At 38.2% G+C, this 24348-nt stretch overlaps 1 protein-coding gene across 1 annotated transcript in view; it reads left to right on the forward strand.

Moving 5' to 3' along the window:
- The window catches only part of VDR (vitamin D receptor), a 108210-nt gene that overhangs the window by 62090 nt on the left and 21772 nt on the right, over positions 1-24348 (forward strand). Inside the window, exons 5-8 of the mRNA XM_074225662.1 lie at positions 654-784; positions 19242-19426; positions 19714-19828; positions 22056-22218. Of these exons, the coding sequence (XP_074081763.1) occupies positions 654-784; positions 19242-19426; positions 19714-19828; positions 22056-22218 (594 nt within the window). The remainder of the gene's footprint in view (positions 1-653; positions 785-19241; positions 19427-19713; positions 19829-22055; positions 22219-24348) is intronic.

Raw genomic sequence — 24348 nt, forward strand, 5'->3', positions numbered from 1 at the left:
TTTGAAAGAGACCAAGGATAGATGTCTTCCACAATTTTTCTTTTTCCTAATCTCTTCTTCTTCCTTTTGGCCCAGGATGTGCTATAATTAATAGTAATAATTAATTTTTGTTTATTGCTTTCTTTATAACAGTCATATGAAATAGGTAGTGTATACCTGTTTGATGGATGAGGAAACAGTTTTGGAGATGTCAAATGATTTATCCAAAAGCTCACTTCTCTATTTCCTTGGCTGTAAAATGAGGATAGTAATATCTGTACAATAGTAATTATTATTATAGTTAACATTTATATAGAACTTTAAGGTTTTGCAACACACTTTAGATATATCATCTCATTTAATCCTCACAATTCGAGGTGGGTTCTCCTATTACCCTCATTTTTTTCGTGAAGAAACTGAGGTAGACCTGGGTTAAGTGTTCTGCCTCAGGTCATATAACTAGTAAACATCTGAAGTAAACAGACAGTGATTCTTTCCCATTATCTTGCAGATCATCAATAAAGAATTGCGGAGATCTTATCAATGGGTAATAAGATCATATCTGCTCTTCCCATGTTTTTCTAAGATCATTGACCTCATTATTTCTTATAGCACTGTAGTATTCCATCATAATCATGGCTTGTTCAGTCATTCCTCAATTGATTTCTTGGCAGGAGGAGCATGAAACGGAAAGCTCTATTCACTTGTCCCTTCAATGGGGACTGTCGCATAACCAAGGACAATCGGCGTCATTGCCAAGCCTGCCGATTGAAGCGCTGTGTGGACATTGGTATGATGAAAGAATGTAAGTATCTTGAGGGAATTTAGGGTGGAAATTAACAAAGACTAAACTGAGGATATAGAGCTATGAAATCTGAGCCCATGGGAAGAGGCTTAGAGAGCAATTCTAATTTTTGTTCTCATTCTAGCCACTGCCAGGGGGTATATCTAGTTTGAACTCTGGGATAAGACAGGAAAGAGCCAGGCTGCTGCTGTCCATGGTGTCCCTCATTTGAAGAACTCAGTCTGACTGCTTCCTATGACCAAGTTTCCATATGGAAATTGGTCATTATTACTCTCCACATTTCCTAGATCCTATATGCAAGGGACAGACTTCTAGGACTCTGACTGCCCTCTGGGGTTTAGTCTTTGAAATAAAAGGCTATAAAGGACCGATAGATGGTTAGAGGCAGTAGGGGAAATATCTGCTTCTGGGCTTGGAAAGCCTGAAAAAAATCCCTTGAGAAATCATCTTCAAATCTAACTAATCCTGTCCTTTACAATAACTCATACTTTCTGAGCTCAATTGAGTGCCTGAGGACTGGCTCCTTGAATAAACTATGGAAGGAGAGAAAGCAGAGAATTTTAGGAGCAAAACTTAGGAAAATGTTGGAGGGTAGCCTAAATTTAGGAAAGGGAGAGAACATAATTCCCTCAAAGGGACTTCTTTGGGTTATCCTGGGGTTTTGAGTGAGGACCAAGATGAAAGATATGTAGAGATGATGGAATCTGGTTCAAAGTTAAAAATAACCCCCTTGGACTTTGCCTTTGAGTTGTAGGCCTGGTTATTTTTTAACCAAACCAGGAAATTAAACTGAATATAACCCTCAAAAGAATCCCATTTTTGCTCCCCCTGGAGCAAATAGTTCTACCCCAGTTTTCTTTATTTATCACCCTAGATTATTGTTACTTCTTCTGCCCTAGCTACCTCCTCCCTTGGTTGCCTGAAGATAGTGTCTTTGCCCTGCATCGAATTGAGGTTTGGGTGAAAAGAAGTGAGTAGGGGCCTCTGAGGTCTCTGAAGTCTGAGATGTAGCCTTGGAGGGCTTCTTGGCTACAGTAGAGATTTGGACAAGTGAGACAAGAATGTGTGCCAAGAACTGTCACGTAACTGAATTTAGGCTTTGGAAATTTCCTTCAGTAAAGGAAAAAAAAATCTCTCTCACTATAAGGGCAAAGAGAAGAGCTGAAGCCTTTATCTATGACATTTGTGTGAGGCTCTGGTATATAAACTACAGACTCTTATTTCTATCCCCTAATCCTTGGTCTCTAGCTGACACTTTAAATGCCTTAAAGGCAGTTCTAGGAAGGGGTTCATTTTTGCCTTCATGAAAAACACATCAGGTCTGGACCCACTGCTTTTCAGACCAGCACCCTGTCCCACCCAAGAGGAGTGTTTGTCCTGAAAAAAATGGAGGCAGGAAGATATGGGTGACCTTATGGACTTTTTCATTTATTAATTCAATCAGCAAATATTTATTAAGCAGCTACTGCATACAGGGTACTTTATAAAGTAACATTCTAGATATAAAGACTGTTTATCAAAGAAAGTGGCATGTTAGACCATGTAAAGGGCACTGAGTCTGAAGACCTGAGTTCTTAGGATCAAAAGATCATAGAGCTAGAGGCCTCCCTTATTTTACAGATCTGAGGAACCAAAGGTCCAAGAAAGTTAACTGATTTTCTCAGAAGTGTTCAAGTAATAGACCTCAGAGGTAGGATTCAAACATGGGTCTTCTGACTCTGGACCCCATTCTCTTTATATTGTACCATTTACCAACCATCTCCTTTGTTCCTAACTAGATTTTAAAAAACTCTCTTAACCTCAGTTTTCATAACTGTAAAATGGAGATGATAATAATACCTATCCTACCTATTTCCTGTAGGACCAAATGAGATGATGTCTGTGAAAGTGTTTTGTATATACTAGAAAGGTGAGATATCATTGATAGTAATGAACTATATAAATGTAAGGTATCATTATTATAATACTTGTACTTTGATAGAATCTGTAATCTCATTAATTTAGGGATTCCTTTTGCCAGGATATATTTCAACCTATCCATGCCTTTTCATTTAAGCAGTTTTCATCCTTCATTCATTTATAAATCTTCTAAAATGGGAAGAAGAGAAGGGACTAAGCATTTGTATGATGCTTACTATGTGCTGCACATAGGCTAAAAACTTTATAAATATGATTTCATTTGATCCTCACAACCACTCTTTGTAAGTGCTATTATTGTTCTCATTTTATGGGTAAGGAAACTGAGACACAAGACATTAAATGACATGCCCAAGGTTACTTGGCCACTCTACCACCTAGAGACCTTTTTCTGTAAATAGCAATATTTTGGAGGTACCAGTGTAGGACTTGAATTATCCATGATCTCTCATCTGTAATACTTGACCACCTTTTCTGATCAAGTAACTCCTTTGTGAAATTTCTATTTCCTTTTAAGGTAGCAGATGGCACAATGAATAGAGTGCTGGGCTTAGAATCAGGAAGAGATAAGCTGAAACCCAGCCTCAGACACTTACTAGCTATGTGATCCTGGACAAGTCACTTATCTCCACCTACCTCAGTTCCCTCAATAGTAAAATGGAGATAATAATGGTACCTACCTCACAGGGTTGTTGTGAGGATCAAATGAGACTGTATTTGTAAAAAAAAAAAACAAAAAGCAACACAATTTCTGTGCAGAAGTTAGTACCCTCCCCACCAAGTCCTCTTATCATGTTTTACATACCAATTTTCAATATAAGACATTAAATATTGGTAATATGCTGGGACTATGTGTCTCTCTCCAATAATATTTTGCCTTGAAAATCATTTTGCATCTTTGAAGATCATAATGTCTCTTAATTTGATATCATATCACATCACTGGGAAAGCACTGATTTTTTTTTTGTTAATGAAATTTTATCATGACATAATTCCTCTCAAAGAGATCTTATAATGTTGACAGAGTAAGGGAGGCAGATTCTATGATAAAATCTGCTTCAAATCTCTTTCATATCTTACTAACCCAGGGGACAGGGGATCTATTCAAATTGCTTCAACTCTGTAAGATTCCATTTCCTCATCTATAAAATGGGGGTGGGGTTAGGTTTAATGATCCTTTCTAGCTTTAAATCGATAGGTCCTATCACTCTCCCCTGCCTTTTGGACACAAATCTACCATATTTATTAAATAATTCTAAGAAGTTCATTTGGAGAGGGAAAAAATCCTAAGGAAACCACAAAGAATTACCATACACCTCCCCTACCCCCGCCCCCGCCTCTCAGCACCTTCTCTATCTACACTTACTACACCTCTGATTCTTCCTGTACCTACTCCTTAATACCTTATTTCTTCTCATTCAATCTCTTGTTCTGCCCCTCCAGGTACTTTCAGTTTTCATAAAGACACTGGCTCTGTTTTACACAGGACATCCAGAAATAAGGGCATTGCCAGTTAAGAGTTGAAATAAATTCAATTTATAAGCAAGGCTAAATATAGTCACCCATGTCTATGCTGAGCTCCAGCTACAAGTAGTAGAAGTTAGTAGTAGTAGTAATAGTAGTAGTAGTAGTAGTAGTAGTAGTAGTAGTAGTAGTAGTAGTAGTAGTGTGGTGGTGGCAGAGAAAATAGGAATGGGAGTGGGAGTGGTAATTGTGGTAGTGATGGTGGTAGTGTAGTAGTGGCAATAGTGGGTGGTGGTGGTGGTGGTGGTGGTGGTGGTGGTAAGAGGAGGAGGAGGAGGAGCACTATGCTAAGAACTTTATATAATTATTATTTCATTTGATCATTACAACCTCAGGAGGTATGTGCTATTGTTATTATTCCCATTTTATAGAGCTAGGAGCTCTGTAAACAGAGCAATCAGGCAATAAAACAAAATTATTAAAGGAATTAAGTGACATGATGAGGGTCACACATTAAGACACACACAGTGTCTTAATCCAAATTTGAACTCAGGTCTTCCTGACTCCAGGCCCCACTGGGCTTGCATCCCCTTTACCATCTAGAAGTTCCAGTGGTTCCCACTGACTTAAGCTGTTCTCTGGTAGGCCCTGTGTAAAGGTAGACTCTACCTAGAAATATGTGGGTACACAGGGTAAATTTCTCCTAAACCAGTCATTTCCCTAGCCACCCTTGTCTGAGGCCACATTTGAACTCAGGTACTCCTGACTCCAGGGCCAGTGTTCTATCCACTGTGCCACCTATCCACCCCACATTGTTCTTGATAGTGTTTTAGAGAAATATTTCATATGGTTATTAAGAGTTTGCCTTTCTTATTTTGAAAACCACTAATTTATAACCTTTCATTATTTATCTATGTTTGTTGATCTTATACATTTTATATATCAAATTCCTATCTGAGATATATGAAGTATCTTTTCCCCTAATTTACAACTTCCTTTCTTAGCCTTACTGCATTGTTTATTCTTGCAGAAGATTTTCAGTTTCATAGGGGGACTCAAGTTTCTCAGCTCTAAACCTCCTAAACTGTGCTACAACCCCTTATACAGACACACACACACACACACACACACACCCTCTCCCTCAGCATTTAGCAAGAGCTGAAGGTTGTATTTAGATTCCCTGGATGACTGACATGTCTAGAACATTTGGGAGTATGCAAATGCGAATCTGATTCACTATAAGGTAACCCTCAGAAGAGAGGCCCAACAACTAAAACTCAAGTAACCATTCCAGCCCATAGACCATTATTGCCTAACACCTTCCTTAACATTCCAGGAAATTACTTTGAAACCTTCAGTTTCCCTGAAGAGTAACCTGAAGGAGTTTTATTCCTTCTTAGTGATTCAGAGATATACTAGGGAAGATGGTAGAAAACAGGCTATACCCCTCAAACATGTGCCAAAGAATTCCAGCTTAGCCTCTGTTGGTGGCTGTCCTTTTGTCTGTAATCTTGAAGACTGGGTTTACATCACACCAAAACCTAGACTTTTTACCTAGAGCAAGGCCACAAACCAGGCAGACTGTGGCCTTTTCAAAAAGAAATGTGTTGGGGATAGGAGAAATATGAATATCACCACCTTACCTGCTTTGGATGAAGCTTTTTGGTCTCCATTTGGCAGGTGCTGTCATCTAGGATAACTCCTAGACACCTTATCCAAGTCTCTAGGTGCAAGCATCCTCTGTCTCCAATGACCTCTAGTTCCGTGTATCCAAATTGAAGACTTTTTTCTTTTCCTCAGCTGTCTCTTCTCTTTTCTCTCCTGCAGCCAAACCGAGTTTACTGATTACTACAGTCTAGATCTTTCAGCTGAGATAGCTCTTTTCTCATTACTGTCCTGCCCTGTCCTGTTATATAACTTTTCATATATACATGTCTTGTTCTTCCCATTATAAACTACTGGTCAAGTTCTTTAGTATCCCCCACCATCATCTCTATAGCCTACCCTAGTCTTCAGTCTTACCTCTGAACTCTCATATAACTTATTACTTTGTGCATTAGATAGTTAGTCATCTATTGACTTATGAAATCTGAGACTTTTATCTTGAACTTCTTTTTTAGTTTTGCATTCTTCTTTAATTTGTTGCTTATCTCTGTTTTGTTCCTAACTTGTCTCCAAACTATTTAAAGGCAGAGAGGCACTTATCCCAAAGCCACTCACTTATCTAGCAACTTCAACTAGTTGGCTAGTTCAACTAGCCAAAAATTAGGAATTAAGAGAAAAAGGGAAAAAAAAATGTCTCTCAGTAGCAAAAATAATGCCACAAAGTCCATGCTATAAATACTCAACTATTTTAGACAGAAAAGTCCCTCAGTTCCTGATTCCAAGTCTGATTACTCTTAATTTGTGAATAGTTGCTACCAAGTTTAATTGGCTTCCCATTTCCCAACAGAGTAGGTGTGGCCAATTTGAAAGTTGAAGCAGGTATGTGACAATCTAACAACTAAGGGGAGATACTAGAGAACTATTTTTCAAAACTGATGAAAGAACAAAAAGTATAGCCACTACTTAATGAAGGGACAAAAAGCCCACACATTCACTTGCTCCTAAGGGCATCACTATGTTACAGTAATTAATCGAACATCATGAGGAGTCTGTCATTAAAACAAGGTTATGTTCAGCATGCTCTGTTTAAGAAAACAAGGACATGTATAATACATTTTAGAAATAATTCTTTCCAAAATGGGTAAAATACAAAAAAGTTTCGGACACTAAAGGAGTAAACTTCAAATCAATTACATGAGAAAATATCATGAGAGAAGCTCCATTCCCTTAACAGAATCTGATCAATGGGGTGCCACAATATCTTAGAAATAATGTAAGTATAATCTTTACTAAATAACCACCATATTCTAGGCATTCTGGGATGCAAAGAGTAAGATATAAATTTCTGCTCTGTAGCAGTTTATAATCTAAATTTAGTTGATGGCACAAAACTAACATACAAGAAACTACAATGTATCTTCTTTGTGCCCCCCACCCACATACCTTGCACATGTTAGATAATAAATTAATAGGGGCAGCTAGGCGGTGCAGTGGATAGAGCAATGGCCCTAGAGTCAGGAGGATCTGGGTTCGGATCCAACCTCAAACATTTAATAATTACCTAGCCATGTGACCTTGGGCAAATCATTTAACCCCATTGCCTTAAATAAAAAGGAAAAAAAGATAATAAATTTAATAAACAGAAATAAAATAATAAACCAAGATCACTGGATGAGACATAAGCAAAATAAGGCAACACAATTAAGAGCTAAATTATATGGAACAAACCTTTAGTGCCACTAGGACTTAGAACAGTTTGAGCTGAAAGAGTGAAGAAGATGGGTCTGAACCTGGATAGATGATAAAATATGGGGGGGGGGCAAGACTGATAGAAGCTTTTCTCAGTTTTTTATTAAATGATTAATAGGTGCCAGGCACCATCCTAGACATGGGACTACAAGGACAATCATGAAATCTAGTGTCTAGACTTCAAAGAGCTTATTTCTATTAGGAGAGGAAACATGCACGTGTGTTTGTGTGTGTGTGTGTGTGTGTGTGTGTGTGTGTTATATATATGGCAAACAACTGAGCAGGTACATGATGGATTGGAAGGCATTAGTAACTATAGGAACTAGGAAAGACTGCCTCCAGAAGATGGGGTTTAAGCTGAAGCTTCAAGGAAGCCAACATGAGGTTGGAAAGCATTCCAGATGTGGGTGACAGGTTATGTATGGGTTTAAGATAGCAAATCTGCCTTTGAGAAGCTACTACTCTAGTTAAGATGCATACATAACAGATAAATATTTCTCTGTATAATAAATATTTTATTTTTATTAATAGTACTAATTATTATTTTAGTACTTTATAAAATATAGTATTTTTATAGTTCTTCATATAGTGTATTATTGTTATTATTATTATTAATAATAATAATAATAATAAACACCAGGTACATTGCTAGTCACCAATGTAATCCTACTTAATAAGAAGGGTCAGACTCTGGGCAAGGATTACTTTAGCTAATGACTGTAGCACACACACTAAGCTGCTGAGGAGGAATGCTCCCATAGTACTAAGTTCTCATTGGTTCTCAGGGAATATAGGTCACTTTCTTCATATATATATATACATATACTTATTTTTGTACAAATGATGTTTTTTATACACTACTAAAATATTCTTGTTTAAGAGTAAACATAATACCCCCCCAAAAAAATATAGACCCGCACGAGCGATAAAGTAAAGAGAAAAAAATTTAAAAAATAATAATGATAATGATAGAATAATGATAGATGCAGCCAGGTGATGCAGTGGACAGAGCACTGGCCCTGGAGCCAGGAACACCCGAACCCAAACCGGGCCCCAGACACCCAACAATCACCCAACTGTGTGACCCTGGGCAAGCCACCCCAACCCCATTGCCTTGCAAAAACAAACAAAAAAAAAGACCCAAAATAAAATAAAATATAATAATAATAATAATAATAATAGGGGTGGCTAGGTGGCATAGTGGACAGAGGATTGGCCCTGGAGCCAGGAGCACCCAGGTCCAAATCCGGCCTCAGAAACCCAACAATCACCCAGCTGTGCAGCCCCAGGCAAGCCACCCAGGCCCATTTGCCCTGCAACCCCCCCCAAGATAATAATAATAATGAAAAATGTGCTTCAGTCTGTGTTCCAACACCTCCAACTCTGTCGTGGGTGGGTCACATTCTTTATGATAAGTCCATCACAAAAGCTACTTCCATATTTTTCTGCCATTGCAGCTCGCAACTCCCTCCATTCATACTTCCCCACTACCATATATTATATTTTCTCTCTCCTTTCACTCTGTCCTTCTTCTTAAATGTGGTGTAGGGTAGCTGAGTGGCATAGCAGACAGATCCCCAGCCCTGGGACCAAGAGGCCCCGAGCCCCCATACCACCCCTTAGGCCCAGCATCTACCTGGCCCTATGGTCCAGGACAGGCCATTCAATCCCAGCCCCTTGCAAGAAGTAAAAAAGAGGGCGGCTAGGTGGTGTAGTGGATAAAGCACCCACCCTGGAGTCAGGAATACCTGGGTTCAAATCTGGTCTCAGACACTTAATAATTACCTAGCTGTATGGCCTTGGGCAAGCCACTTAACCCCATTTGCCTTGCAAAAACCTTAAAAAAAAAAGAAGTAAAAAAGACTCCTCCATTATTCACATCCCCCCCTTTCCCCTATCCCCCTTCTCTCCTTCTTACTCTAGATGTCTATACCCCATTGAGTGTATATATATATATATGCTGTTTCCTCTCCTAGCCACCTCAGATGAGAGCGAAGGTTTCCTCATTCCCCCTTGCCTTCCCCCATCCATATCATTGCAATAGCTCATTGTAATAAAAAAATCTCATAGTATGAAATATCTTAGCCTATTCCACCTCTCCTTTCTCTTACTCCCATTACATTTCTCTTTTAGCCATTGACTCCATTTTACACTATATTATATCTTCAAATTCAGCTCTCTTCTGTGCTTCATCTATAAAAGCTCCTTCTGCCTGCTCTATTAAATGAGAAGGTTCATATGAGTATTATCAGTATCATTTTTCTATGCAGGAATACATGTAGTTCATCATCATTAAGTCTCCTCCACTCTCTATGCTTCATCTGAGTCCTGTATTTGAAGATCAAACTTTCTGTTCAGCTCTGGACATTCCAACAGGAACATTTGAAATTTCCCTGGTTCATTGAAAGTCCATCATTTCCCTGGAAGAGGATGTTCAGTTTTGCTGGGTAGTTGATTCTTGGTTGTCTTTTGCCTTCTAGAATATTATATTCCAAGCTCTATGAGCCCTTAATGTAGTTGCTGCTAAGTCCTGTGTGATCCTGACTGCAGCTCCACGATATTTGAATTGTGTCCTTCTGGCTGTTTCTAGTATTTTCTCTTTGAATTGGGAGTTCTGGAACTTGGCTATAGGTTGTGTTTTTTTTGACTCTCTTTCTTGGGGAGATCAGTGGATTCTCTCAATTTCTATTTTGCCTTCTGATTCTAGGATATCAGGGCAATTTTCCTGTAGTAATTCTTTGAAAATGATGTCAAGGCTCTTTTCCTGATCATGACTTTCAGGTATTGCAATAATTTTTAAATTATCTTTCCTGAATCTTTTTTCCATATCAATTGTTTTTTCAATGAGATATTTCACATTTTCTTCTAATTTTTCATTCCTTTGGTTTTGAAGTATTGTGTCTTGATTTCTCATAAAATCAGCAGCCTCCCTCAGTTCCATTCTACATCTGAAAGATTTGTTTTCCTCAGAGCTTTCTTATCTCTTTTTCCATCTGGTCAATTCTGCTTTTTAAAGCATTCTTCTCCTCAATAACTTTTTGAACTGTTTTATCCATTTGACCTAAGCTGGTTTTTAACATGTTATTTTCTTCAGCATTTTTTTGGATCTCCTTGACTAAGCTGTTGACTTCTTTTTTCATGTTTTTTCAGCATCTCTCTCATTTCTTTTCCCAATTTTTCTTCTATCTCCCTCACTTGATTTTCAAAGTCTTTTTTGAACTCTGTCATAGCCTGAGACCAATTTCTGTTTTTCTTGGAGTCTTTACATGCAGGAGTTTATACTTCCTCATCTTCAGATTAAGTGTTTTGATCCTTCTTAGGATCATAGACAAAGTATTTCTCAATGGTGTTCCTCTTTTTTCTCTATTTACTCATTTGTCCAGCCTGTGCCTGGTCTTGGGATGCTTCCTGAGCTTTTGAGTATTATTTGGGCACCCCTCACAAGGATCTCCATGTGTGAGTCTCTGTCTTCCCTCCTGGTCTGTGAATGACCACAAGCACACCCCTCTGCCACGGGGCTGAGGTGGGGGTGGGGCGCTGCTGTTCTATGATAGGCCTAGACTGCAACCAGGATCTAAATGTGGTCAGAGTCCCAGAGTCCTGTTCCAGGGACAGAGGACAGACCTCAGCAGTCTCTCTCCACTCCCTTACCTAGCCTCAGCACTCACACCTGGGGGCTTCTGCTTACCGGCTCCACCTGCTTCCAGTTCCTGGATCTGGGCTGCCCTGGCCACACTGCTTGCTGAGTACCTTAAGGGCTGGGCTTCACATACTGGCTCTGGCAGAGTTCACCCCACTGATCCCCCAAGTTATGTCTGGTGCCCCCTGAGGGTATAGGTCAGGAAACTGCTCCCGCAGCTGTGAGCTGCAGGGCTGCCTCCGGGAGGCTGAAGTTCCTTCACTCTGGCAGGCCACCCTTCTAACCCTGTGGAGTGGAGCCTTTCTGCTCTTCCAGGTTACCTTGGGCTGGAGAACTGCCTCAAGAACTGCCTCACTGGATCCCTCTGTGGTTTCTGTCTCTCAAAAATTTAGCTAGAGTCCTTATTTTATAAGTTTAGAAATAGGGGAGAGAGAGCACCTAAGAGATGATCCTCTCCTGTCGCCATCTTGACTCTGCCCCCTGTGGGTGACTTTCTACACTCCAGCTCTGATTCTCTTGGCATGGCCGTGACATCTCATCAGTCTAGGAAATATATTTGTTTTCCAAATGAGGGCAGTTCTGAACTTCTTACTGGTAAAAGCATCAACTTCTCCTTATATTTAAGTTAACATAATACACTATACCCATGGCCTCCACTACCCAAAGGTCAGGTAGGTTACATTTCACCTCCAGAGGTTCTCCAGGATCCTTAAAGGTTTTGAGGATCTAATCTCTCTACAAATAGCTCCAGCCTCCCCTGATAGTGTTCCCTCATAGAGGTATTCTCTTATACCCCAGAACCATTATTAACACAGAAATATTTATTTCAAAAGATATAATCACAAATTTATAAACTTGCTCCCAAAACATGTTGGGGAGGCATAATCCTTCCCCACCTTCCCCATGTCCTCAGTCTTTGGGGAAGGGGAAAGGGTTTAAAATATTCATAGTATAGCTCACTCCTTATAAAGCCCAATCTCAGTCCCAACTTGGACTTGAGTGAATGGTTCCCTAGATTTCTCAGATATTCCATGCTAGACCCACCTACAATCCTGGATCCAAGGTCACCATCTCCTGAATTCACCTATAGTACCTGAAACTGAGAAGAATAAACAACATAGAATAGGAATCAACATCCATAGGAAGCAGGGAAGGAAAATCCTTCCCCTCTCATGGGTTCAGTTCTTGGTGCCCATGCTGTGGGTGAACTCTGATGTCAACCTCTGGTCAAAACAGATAACAGTTGCCAAAACAGAGCACAGTAGAAAAGAGAGTAAGAGTTCAACAAAAAAGAATGATTGACTTAGCTTCTCCAGTTTTAAAGATGAAGTTAGCCAATCAAAGGAGGCTTGATCCCTACTGTTCCCATATGGTAGGGATGAAGGCCTTTATGTTAAGCAATTTGGACATGCTCCAAGGGCCTCTCAAAGGCATCTCTATCTTAGGTGAACTTGGCATGTCTAGACCAGCCCAGATTACATAATTTTTAGCTATGCCCTAGTCATATTACCTTGGTCTAATAGAAAGTAAGGTTCTGCCCCCCCAACCCCTATCAAAGCAACCAGAACATGCTATAATACATTATAAGACATATATAATGCCCACAGCTTTTCCTAAATTAGACTACCCTCAATCCTTGGTGGGATGTTTAAAGGTTCACTATAAACACTAGAAAAGGCACAGTTCAGTTTGTTGAATCTACTCATGGTCAGTTCCCCTGCAAGTAGACAGTATATTGCAGGTTTTATAGGAAACTTAAAAATAGCTCCCATTGAATGTCTGACTAAAACATCCAGTAAATCCAATCACTAAATAATGACTTTGAGAGCTTTGGATCTGGAGACCTCCTTGCAGCATGGAACTGAACATAGACTCAGATTGGCAGAGAATTATAGAGTTGAGAGAGAGACAGGGAGAGCACAGCAACCATCTAGTTCCACCCATGCCTGAAAGGTACACAGCAAATGGGTAAGTCTTCTGGTCTTCACAGAAGGAAAGTCAACCAACTCCCAAAGTAACTCAGCCAACTTTTGCACAGCTCTCATTCTCTGGAAGCTTTCCCTGACATCAAGCCTTAATGTGCTTCTTTTTACTTCTGTCTATTGTTTCTGGTTCTGTTTCTCTGGGGTCAAACAGTATTACTCCTTTTCCATATAATTTTTTGAATTTAAATAAGCAAAAAATAAAGGGAAGATATTTTGGATAGGTTTTGAAAAAGGATTGACCCAGGGTAGAGGAGAGAGAGAGATGAAGTATGCTAGTAATAAGTTTGGATAAATAGTGTAGGACCCTTGGAGGTTTTCAAAGTCAGATGGGGAGAATGACCTAATATTTATAAATTATGCATATAATAATAATAATAAAGTACATTAATAATACATATATTAAATAATATAAAATATAATAGCAACTAGGATCATATGACCAGCATTATAGCAAAGTGGTTGTTTTCAGAAATCCTTAGCAACTGAAAAACCTTAGAAAAAGGAATTGTGTGACAAATATAGGATAACTAAATCTGAATGTATAAGATAAAATCTCATGTAGCAAAAAAAACCTTATGAGATAATATCCGAGAACTAAAAGAGCTCACAACTTTCTTTATCCTCACTCCCACAGTCATAGAAGTAAACTCACAAGCTTAAGATTTAGAGTCTAGCTGTAGAAGGATCTTTGTACCTATGGCAGTGACTCATTCTGCAGCCTACTTCACCCACCAAGAGGCAATAAATTATGATTCTGCCTAGCTAAGCAAAGGGGAAAAAAGCATAATGGGAGAAAAAGGGCAGAAGATGGTGACAGTGCAACATGCAGCAATGAACAAATACTCTGAAGGAAAATGAGTCAAAATTTCCTAGTAGAAAAGATTCTGCAGACTTACCAAAGTTACGTACCAGTGGGGGGGAAGTCCAAAATCATTCAAAAGAGAAAGAAAATAATTAGAAGAAAGAAATTAAGTCAGAAATCAGAGATATCTGTGAAGCAAACAAAAAAAATACTTGAGTGGAAGAAAATTTGGCAGAGAAAAAACCAAAAGGGAATATATTTAAAAGCATACATAAATTCTGTTCAAGCCAAAGTAACTGACCTTGAAAACAGGGTGTATAGAGATATCTTAAAACATCCTAAGTCTCCCAAAGGAACATGACAAATCAAAAGATATTTTGCAAAAATATTGTCCAGAACTTTGGAATGTAGGCAGGAAAGCTTTAGTCACTCAACTATACATATTGTCATAAGAAAAATAAAAGAAATCCATATTTCATACTACAAAACATTTTAAATTGAAATTTTCAAAATGTCAGTAACAGATTTTACAAAATTTCAGGAGAAAACTCCATGTAGGAAGAAAAAAGCAATTCAAAGAAGCCAAAATTATTTTATAGTCATGAGAAATCAAAGAGAGAAGAGATATAATATCATCTAAAAAAACAGACTCTCAAGCTCAATAACATACAGAAAACCCCACCCTAATGCATTAATGAAAGAAGATAAACTTTCAACAAAAGAGGTATTTGAGATTTTAAGAAAAATAAAGAAAAAACCCAAAGGTGAACAGTTATTTGTTTTACAATAACCCCTAAACAACAAACACACACAAAAAAAGAATTACTAAAATGATGAATTGGGGCTATATAATGGTATTCTGAAATTTCAACAAGGCATACTGGTAGAGTCCCAAATGATATCCTTGTATATGAAATGGAAAAGTGTATTCTAAATAGTAACTATACTAAACTGGTTGAACAAGTGAAAAGGGTATTAATGAATGGGTTGATACCCACTTTAAGGGAAGTCAATAAAAGAATACACTAAAAGTCTGTCTTTGATCACATTCCATTCAATATTTTTAGCATTAGACTGTAGATATATAGTGGGAAAGGACCTCAGAAGCCAGTTAGTCAGCCCCTCCTCATCTTATGGAATAAGGAAATTGAAACATAGGAATTGAAAAAAAGGTCATATTTAAACTCTAGGTTCTGTGACCTCAGAAAAAAAAATTGGATAACATTGTATGTCCCTATCACTTAGAATTCATAAATGTAACTATTCAAAAAGCACAAAATTTGAAAAGTTGTCTGATTATTGATGCACAACTGAGTTATACAGCTACCCTAATTTAGAATAATGATATAAACATGATGACAAAATTTAATTGTGATGTAGCAGGGTTTAGGAATGAAGTCTACCCTATTTGTAACCCAGGCTAAATAGTTAACTCTCTCTTTAACTGCAATTAAATCATTTCCTTATTAATTTACATTACAAGATCTAAGGAAACCAATGGGTATATTCCAATACCATAAATTAAAGAACTACCAACTCTCATTAATTAATTAATTATCTCTGAATTCCCATCCTAGTTTAATAAGATAAACTGGAAAAAACTTCTTTTCCTATAACCCTTTCTCAACTTTCTTTCCTCTCCTCTTTCTTAAACCCCTTTATTTTATAGGCTTAAATAAACACTAGTGTTATTGTCTATTTTTAACACTGTAAGAAAATTACTAAAGTATATTTAAATATTTTTAACAATAATACACTACTTTATGAAAAATCACATCTAACCATCAAGTGCAACTCAATATGTCTTAATGTGATATGGCAGCCAATAATATGAGAATAGCTGACATTTATGTAGCACTTAAAGATTTAGAGAGCTTTATATTTTAATAGACTTTTCATGTTAACCCTCTCACACAAAACCTAGATGATCACTCCTCTCTCTACCTCTACCTACTGGTTTATTTTCCTTGTTTCATTCTCTCATCCTGGGTTATAAAGTAATCAAAGGGTGTATTCTGATATTTCTACAATACTAAAATTGCAATATCTTTGCTGATTAATCAATTAGCTTTAAGTCCTCATCATAGTTGACTAAATAAATGTCATGTAAATGATTACTATTTATTTAATAAACTGGAGGGATCTCTGATAAGTGTGAGTAAATAAGCCTCTTAATCTCCCAAGCTTAAATAACTATAAAGGTTACTAATTGTACAACTTATTAACAGTGTCATAAACAATAAAACAAAGACAAAAATTATTTCCACAATGAGAAAGAGCATACCCAATCACTACTACTGCTGATTTCTCAATTCTAAAACATAGTCCAACTATTCAGCTTTTAAAACAGAACAGCTAAAGTCTTCCAAGAATTCTCTTTGTAGTTTTTTTCCAGATGAATTCCTTTAGAGAAAAAGTTCCCTATTCTCCTCATCTACTTCTCCTTTGTACCTCACTATCAACACAGGTAACAGTCTCTTCAGAATGACAAACTGCTAGTCTCTAAAAATTATTTTGCCTCTTAAAGATATAGTGATGATATCTATGATATATTTTATAGATGAGGCTGAATCTTTTCATGAAGCTTATTTGATGGGCAAAAAAGGTTAATGTTATCTTAAATATTAATAAAAAATAGGGGTGGCTATGTGGCACATTGGATAGAGCATCGGCCCTGGAGTCAGAAATACCTGAGTTCAAATCCAGCCTCAGACACTTAATAATTACCTGGCTGTGTGTCCTTGAGCAAGTCACTTAACCCCATTTGCCTTGCAAAAACCTAAAAAAAATATTAATCAAAAATATTGCTGGGTATAGTGGCTCTACTATACTGTGTACTAATTGGCAACATACATTTTGCATCTATTTCCATGTCCCACATTTTAACGAGGACATTTGCAAGCCTGAGCAACTCCAAAGATGGCAACCAGAATGGTGAGAGGACTGGGAAATAGATCAAATAAGGGCTAGTTGAAGCAACTATGATTTCTGTTGAACTATTTGAAGTTTTTTTATGTGGAAGACAGAATAGACTTGTCTTAATTGGATGGCAGAATTAGGACCAGTATTTATTTTTTGAGGTTTCTGTTATAAAGAAAACAGTTGAATAGTAACAATTGATGCCAAAGAGATCTTAGAATAGTTTGGAGCAGCATAATTGAATCACATTGAACAAGAAAAAGGATTTAATATAATCAGTAAACAATATCCTAAACAATGTGGATGGAAGGAGAGGAGGGAGGGAAGGAAGGAAGGAGGGAAGGAGGGAAAGGAAGAAGAAAGGGAGGAAGCAAGCAAAAGATACAGTAGATAAATACAGTAATTTTGGAGAAGATGCTAACAACTTGGAAGGAGATTAGGAAAATTTTCAGGTAGAAGGTGGCACTTAAACTGAGTTCTGAGGGAAACCTAGGATTCTAAGAGATGTAAGAAAGAATTACATTTCAGACCTAGGGGAACAGCTAACACAAAGATGTGGTGATAGGTGATGAATTACATTATGTGAACAATAATAAATTCAGTCTAGTCAAACCATAGAATGATATTGTAGGTAATATTAATGTACAAAAATCAATTAAGAATTTTAGAGCTGTGGGACCCCTTAAAGGTCATCTTGTTCAAAGACAAAATAAAAACGATATACAGGGAGGTGTTTTAAAAGTAGTTTGACATTGTTTACAAGATGAACTAAAGGAGGGAGAGGGAGAGGGAGAGGGAGAGGGAGAGGGAGGGAGGGAGGGAGGGAGAGAGAGAGAGAGAGAGAGAGAGAAGAAATAAGGAGACACAGCTAAAATACTGTAACAGAATAGTGGAATGATTACTGTGAAAATGGAACAGCTAGATTTGGGGGAAGGGGGAAAGGATAAAGCAGAGAAAAATATGGCCTGAGGCCATGGAGAGTTTGAGTACATTGGTGATGCATCCACTGTTCCATCTACCCCTTCCCCCAAGACTTTAGCCCAAGTCAAGACATCATGGACTCTCCAATCTGGGGTCATGTTTGTTGTACTTAATTTTTCCACATTAATTCATCTCTTGACCTATGGGCAGTCTTTACTGTTCCTCTTTGTGGTAGGCTTGGCACCTTTTGAGGCTAAGTGAGTCAATTGTCTGAGCATGACTTCTACCCAGAACTGAATGGCTGAGTATGAAAAGAATACTATTTTTTACAACCAATTTCCTATTTATAACTCTCCCTATAGTCTTACTTCAATCCTTCTTCCACTTCCCAGATCTTCCCCAACTAGTCACCCCATCCTCTACCTAATCTTTGCTAGGTCTTTTGCTCCAGGCCTTTAACAGAAACCTTCAAATACCTTGTGCTCTTTGAAACTTGGGATTGCTTTCCCCCCCTCTTGAACAAATCCCAAGTTCTGGAGGCAGATACCCTGGCAGAACAAACATAGTGCAAGTACCTACAGGTTGTGGGCCCCAGTGCCCAGTCCTGCTGTGAGCATTCTACATGCTTCTGCCAGACAGTAACCTTATTTTGTTCCTATGCCAGGCCTTCCTGCTCCCAGCTCTACCTTCCCAACCAATAGCATTAGCAAGGAGCACCTCCATAGAGAGTATCCTTTAGAGTTATGAATTCATATCTAAGCTTTCCTTTCTCTACTCATATAAGCTGAGTTTACAAGTAAAGTCATTTGTACATGGAGAATCAGTCAGTCCTCTATATGTGTGTTTTCATGCATATGCTTTTGGTAGACTGGGGAATGGGAGATATTGCAAGTTGTAGGGAAAGTAGGGGTTTGATGGCCAGGAGTTTCCTATTGCTTCTGAAAATTAGATGGAGGAAAAGAATTTCTGAATTTTCAGTTGTAAAGCCCTAGAGTTGAGGTGTGAAATGGTTTCTAGAGATTTCAGGTCCATCTGGCCTAGGGAAGGAGTTCTTCCTTGTAGAACCTCAATGCAGATGTGGGTGGTAGTTGAGAGAGGATGATCTACTTGATCCCTTATAGTAAGTACCATGACAAACCCAGGATAGCAGTAAGCTTCTCAGAATTCCCTGTTATTTGATGAGTAACTGAATGACTAACAGTGGTACTTCCACTTTTAACTCTCTAATCTCTTGTTACTGTCCCTTTTTTTCTTCTACTATATACTTATTTTCACTATCTTTTTTTTTCTATATAGTAAGTTCAGTTTCCCTTTAATTTGTGAACTTGATCTGGCAAAAGGTTTTGAGGATAGGCAAGACCTGAAATAAGAGCATTCTTTCCACCTAAGTAGGACAAGGGTGGATGGAAGGGAATGGGGTACAGGTGCCAACTCATCATTCTCTGGGTTCCGCAGTCATTCTGACAGATGAAGAGGTCCAGCGGAAGCGGGAGATGATCTTGAAGAGGAAGGAGGAGGAGGCCCTGAGGGATAGTCTGAGGCCTAAGCTTTCTGAAGAGCAGCAGCACATCATCACCACATTGTTGGATGCTCACCATAAGACCTATGACCCTACTTATTCAGACTTCAACCACTTCCGGGTAGGATTGAAACAGCAACTAGCCTGAGACAGACTAACCCCACCCCTAACCCTCAAAAAATTGTTGAAGTACAGACACAGTTTTGGGGACCAGGGAAGGGGCATTTATCAAAAGCCATTTGACAAATTTATAACATGGCAAAAAGTAGAGGGTCCCAATCTTCCATGAAAAAAGAAAGGAATAAGTGACTTCTTATAGTCATTATTGCTGTCTCCTAGAGACACAGGCACAAATATGGACCTGGAAAACTTAAATTGACACATTTTCCTTTTTTTTTTCCATTTCAGCCTCCAGTCAGAGGAGGTGAAGATGGAGAAAGCCATACCTCGAGATCATCCTCAGAGAATACACCCAGTTTTTCAGGGGACTCCTTGACTCCAGATCCTTATATAACTTCTCCAGGTATTGTGGGACTAACTGCTCTCAGGGTTTAAGGGAAAGACAGGTCAGGGAGGTTTAAGTGTTCCATCTTACATTTGGAATTCTCACTCTTCCTGCTCACATGGTTCAGCAAATGTGTTGAAGGTAGGAATGACATGTGAAGGTGACCATGAGTACTAACCACATGGCTGGAATGTGACTAAGCCATGGATCCCTAAGAATATACCTTGTCTTTGAAAGAATGCTTCTGGTCTGAGCCTATTGGAAAGTAAAATCTAACATGGGCATTCAAGGTCTGTAGTCCATTTTCACCTCCCACTCCTAGTCTGATCCCAGCCTACCATCAGAATTAAGATTTGGGAATATATCTAACCTGTTGGCTTTAAGCTCCCTCAAGAAGAATGAATATATTGCCATATCCTCCCTTCCTCATTGTCTCCTATTTATCCTTATCCCCCCCACTCTGGTCTTATTTTCCCCAAATTTCCACTCTCTACTGTCTGAAAAGAGGATGAGAGGGTAAAGAAAAAGTTTCTTATGTCAGAGGTTGTTACCCTCCAGGCCTATAGAATAGATGACCCCTAAATTTTTTACTTATCCATAGGTGAGAGAAGAAATGGCTATCCAATATGTGTGGAATTTATTTCCTCCTTTCTTTTGCCTCATTGAGTCCCTTATATTTAACTAATTCAAATATATTTGGATTTCTTCACTTTATATTTTTGTGTATTTATAAACTCCTCTGGACAGAAATGAAACCGCCTTGACAATGTCTCCCACTCTCCCCCATTCTCTGACAAAGAAGTGACTTTGTCCTTACCAAAGCCAGCCCATTGATATGTGCTCTTGATTTCTTTCCCTTACATCTTCCCCAGTAGATTGTATCCTTTGTCACCCACTCCTCCCAGATATCCATGTCTCCTCTGGCCTTAAAAAACCTTTAACAGATCCTACCATCCCTTCAAGTAATTGCCCTCTCTCTTCCCTTTCTAAGGCATATTCTTTGAAAAAATAATCTCTATTTACTGTTTCTACTTCTCCTTTCACTCACCCCTTAGCAATTTGCAGTCTTCCTTCTGATCTCTTCAATTAATGTAAGCTACTGGCAACAGTGCTTTCTTAATTACCATATCTGATGGTCTTTTCTTAATCCTCATCTTTCTAGATCTGTCCCATCTGGTTACTCTTTCTTTCTGTTTTCATGACACTGCTCTCTCCTGGCTAGAATCCTACCTGTATAACAATTGATTCTCAGTATTCTTTGCACAATCATCATGTATATCATTCCTTCTAACTGTGGGTGTTCCCCAAGATGTGAATTTAGCTAACATCTCTTGCAGATAATTCACACACGCACACACACACACACACACACATGCATGTGCATGTAGCTATAAATAATATGTTTATTCCACCACTTGTATAAATATGTGTTTACAATATGTGTGAGTTTGTGTGTATATCTAGGCCCCGATTTCAGTCCCATATCACCACATGTCTATTGGACATTTTATCTTTTACTCCTCATCCTCCCTCACCAGCATATCCAATAAAGTGCCAGATCTTGATGTTTCTACCTGCACACCATCTCTCACATCAGATTCTTACTCTCTATTTACACAGCTACCACCTTTTTCACCTAAATTATTGTAACAGCTTCCTAATTGATTCTCCCTCTCTCAAGTTGTTCACACACTGCTGCCAAAGAAACTTTCTGAGTATAAATTTGACCATATGACTCCCCTACTTAACTCAAGTGACCCCCTATTGGTTTTAGAATAATGTATAAATATCTCTATTTAGCTTTTATAGCCCAACACAGTCTGCCCCAATGGTTGAACTTTCTTTTCAGCCTTACTGCTGAAAACATAAACTGTGTTGTCCTGCAAAACTCTACTCTGTTTCTTACATATGATACTCTATTTCTTGTCTCAGTGACTTGAAATGGCTGTCCAATATGCCTGGAATTTATTTCCTCCTTTCTTTTGCCTCATTGAGTCCCAACCTTATATTTTACTAATTCAAATATATTCGGATTTCTTCACTTTATATTTTTGTATATTTACAAATGTACTTGTTTCCCCTGTAGAATACAAACTCCTTATGAGTAAGGATTATATCATTATTTGTTCTATATCATCACCTCTCACAGTGCCTGGTGCATATTAATGTTTATTGATTGACTGATAGTATAATGAAATGAGTAGATACAGGATGAGGATCCAGGCATCTTCTTTCCTCACCTCAGACACTATGGAGCCCTTTTCGAACCTGGTGCTAAGTGAGGATTCTGAGGATCCCTCTATGACCCTGGACCTGTCCCAGCTCTCCATGCTACCCCACCTGGCTGATCTGGTCAGTTACAGCATCCAGAAGGTTATTGGTTTTGCCAAGATGATTCCAGGATTCCGGTAAGAAGCCTCAATTCTGGGCAACAGAAGTGGTTTATATCTAATCTTCATATTATTTTAATGCAAAAATACACAAAATGACCCCCAGTTTCCCCCCCAGGCTAAAGGATAGGTCTGTTAATTTTACAGTTTTTAAACAAAGTAGTCTTCCTGAAGAAGGATGGATTACTAGCTTAAGTGGTAGAGGTTGACTATGACTTGATCAAGTGACTGTATTCAAGGAGTATGCTTTTGTAATCCCATGGAAGCCTATATTGACCTTCTTTTATTCTGTGGATGAAAGTTTGCTAAAGGAATAATGAACTTTAGAATTAGGATATTATCTAATTCAACAACTTCATTTTACAAATGATCAAGGTAAGGTCCAGAGTACTAAAGTGATATTCCCAAAGGTACGCAAAAAGCTAACAGAAATGATCTTTCCAGTATGCAGTGCCTTTTCAACTCCCTTCAAGAATCTGTCAGATTCAAGGGGTAACTAAGTGGAGTAGTGGATAGAGCACTGGACCTGGAGTCAGGAGGACCTAAGTTCAAATCTGATCTTAGACACTTAATAATTACCTAGCTGTGTGATCTTGGGCAAATCATTTAATCCCATTACCTTGCAAAAATTAAAAAAGAAATCTGTCCGATTCATTCACAAATTCATTTCATAAAGTTTTGTCCTGTTAATAAAGACTATACATATTGTTGTACCTTTACCTGAAAATCTATATGACAGTAACAAGTTTTAACAAAATCTAAGGTGTTTTCAAAATGTTGTGAGGCAAATGTTTGTGAGCTTTAGGTACATTTTTGTTAGAGTGTTAGTTTTATGGAATGATTCTTCGCATTTGTTGTTCGGGTCAGTAGGGCTCCAGTCACTTTGAGATAGATGCAAACTGTGAAATATTGTGAAGTACTGTGAAATTCTTCAAATTTTCATATTATGCCATCTCAGCATCATTAGTGATTGATAAACTGCTATCTCACCAACATAGTTATGGTCATTGATCAATCCAGGGCAGCACTCTTTCTTCCTAGTTATTCTTCAACCTCTCTTGGTCAGTGTCATTTTGTTTTATACTCCTACCTTCCACAAAACTATTAAGTCTCCAAGATTCTTGGTCAAAAAAAAAAAAAACCCAAATCACTTTATAGAACTCCAAAGCATTGCCACCATAACATATTTAACAACACATATGAAATGTTCATAAGATGATCATTCTTCAAGACATGAGAACTCACTTCCCACTATTTTTTTTTCCACTTTCCACTATTACTGAGCAGAAGTGGGCAGGGAACATGGATGTAGAACACTGTATACATATACATATATATATATATATATATATATATATATATATATGTGTGTGTGTGTGTGTGTGTGTGTGTGTGTGTAGAGTTTTTTCTATATATTAAAATATATTGAACCTTTTTTCTTTTTCCTTTTCCTTTTTTTTAGTTTAGTTTTTTTTTTTTGGCAAGGCAATGGGGTTAAGTGGCTTGCCCAAGGCCACACTTATTAAGTGTCTGAGGCCGGATTTGAACTCAGGTACTCCTGACTCCAGGGCTGGTACTCTATTCACTGCACCACCTAGCCACCCCTCTTTTTCATTTTTTTTTAAAGATTCTTTGTTATATGGAATGTTTCTCTGAGAGAAATAGCCTATAGAAAATAACAGATATCAAAAATTAATCTTAATACTTTTAAAAATTGTGATTTAATCAGTGTGGTCATGCAAATCACTACCATAACTGTGACCAACTCATAGATTATGAGCCTCCCTGAACTAAGCTAAACTGATCCTCTAACAACAGATACACTGCCTCTCATGAGACCTTGAAACTTTTTCATCTTGGCTGAACCTTTCAGAACTTACTGGCAAGTAAATTCTACTGGCAAGTCCTCTGAGAACCCAAGATCACTTCCATGTCACAGCAGAGTATCAGAGTAAAATGTTATTAGTTAGGTGGCACAGTGACAAACCTCTAGACTTGGAATCAGGAAGACCTGGTCTCAATTGCTTACTATATATGTGACATTGGAAAAGTCACTTAACCTTAATACATTTCAGTTTCATCCAACACCTTCCTCCCAGCAGTTTATCTTCCAAGAGGATAAAATGAGAATAATATTTGCAAAATATT

This window comes from Macrotis lagotis, chromosome 2, assembly GCF_037893015.1.
Source record: "Macrotis lagotis isolate mMagLag1 chromosome 2, bilby.v1.9.chrom.fasta, whole genome shotgun sequence".
Lineage (NCBI taxonomy): Eukaryota > Metazoa > Chordata > Mammalia > Peramelemorphia > Peramelidae > Macrotis > Macrotis lagotis.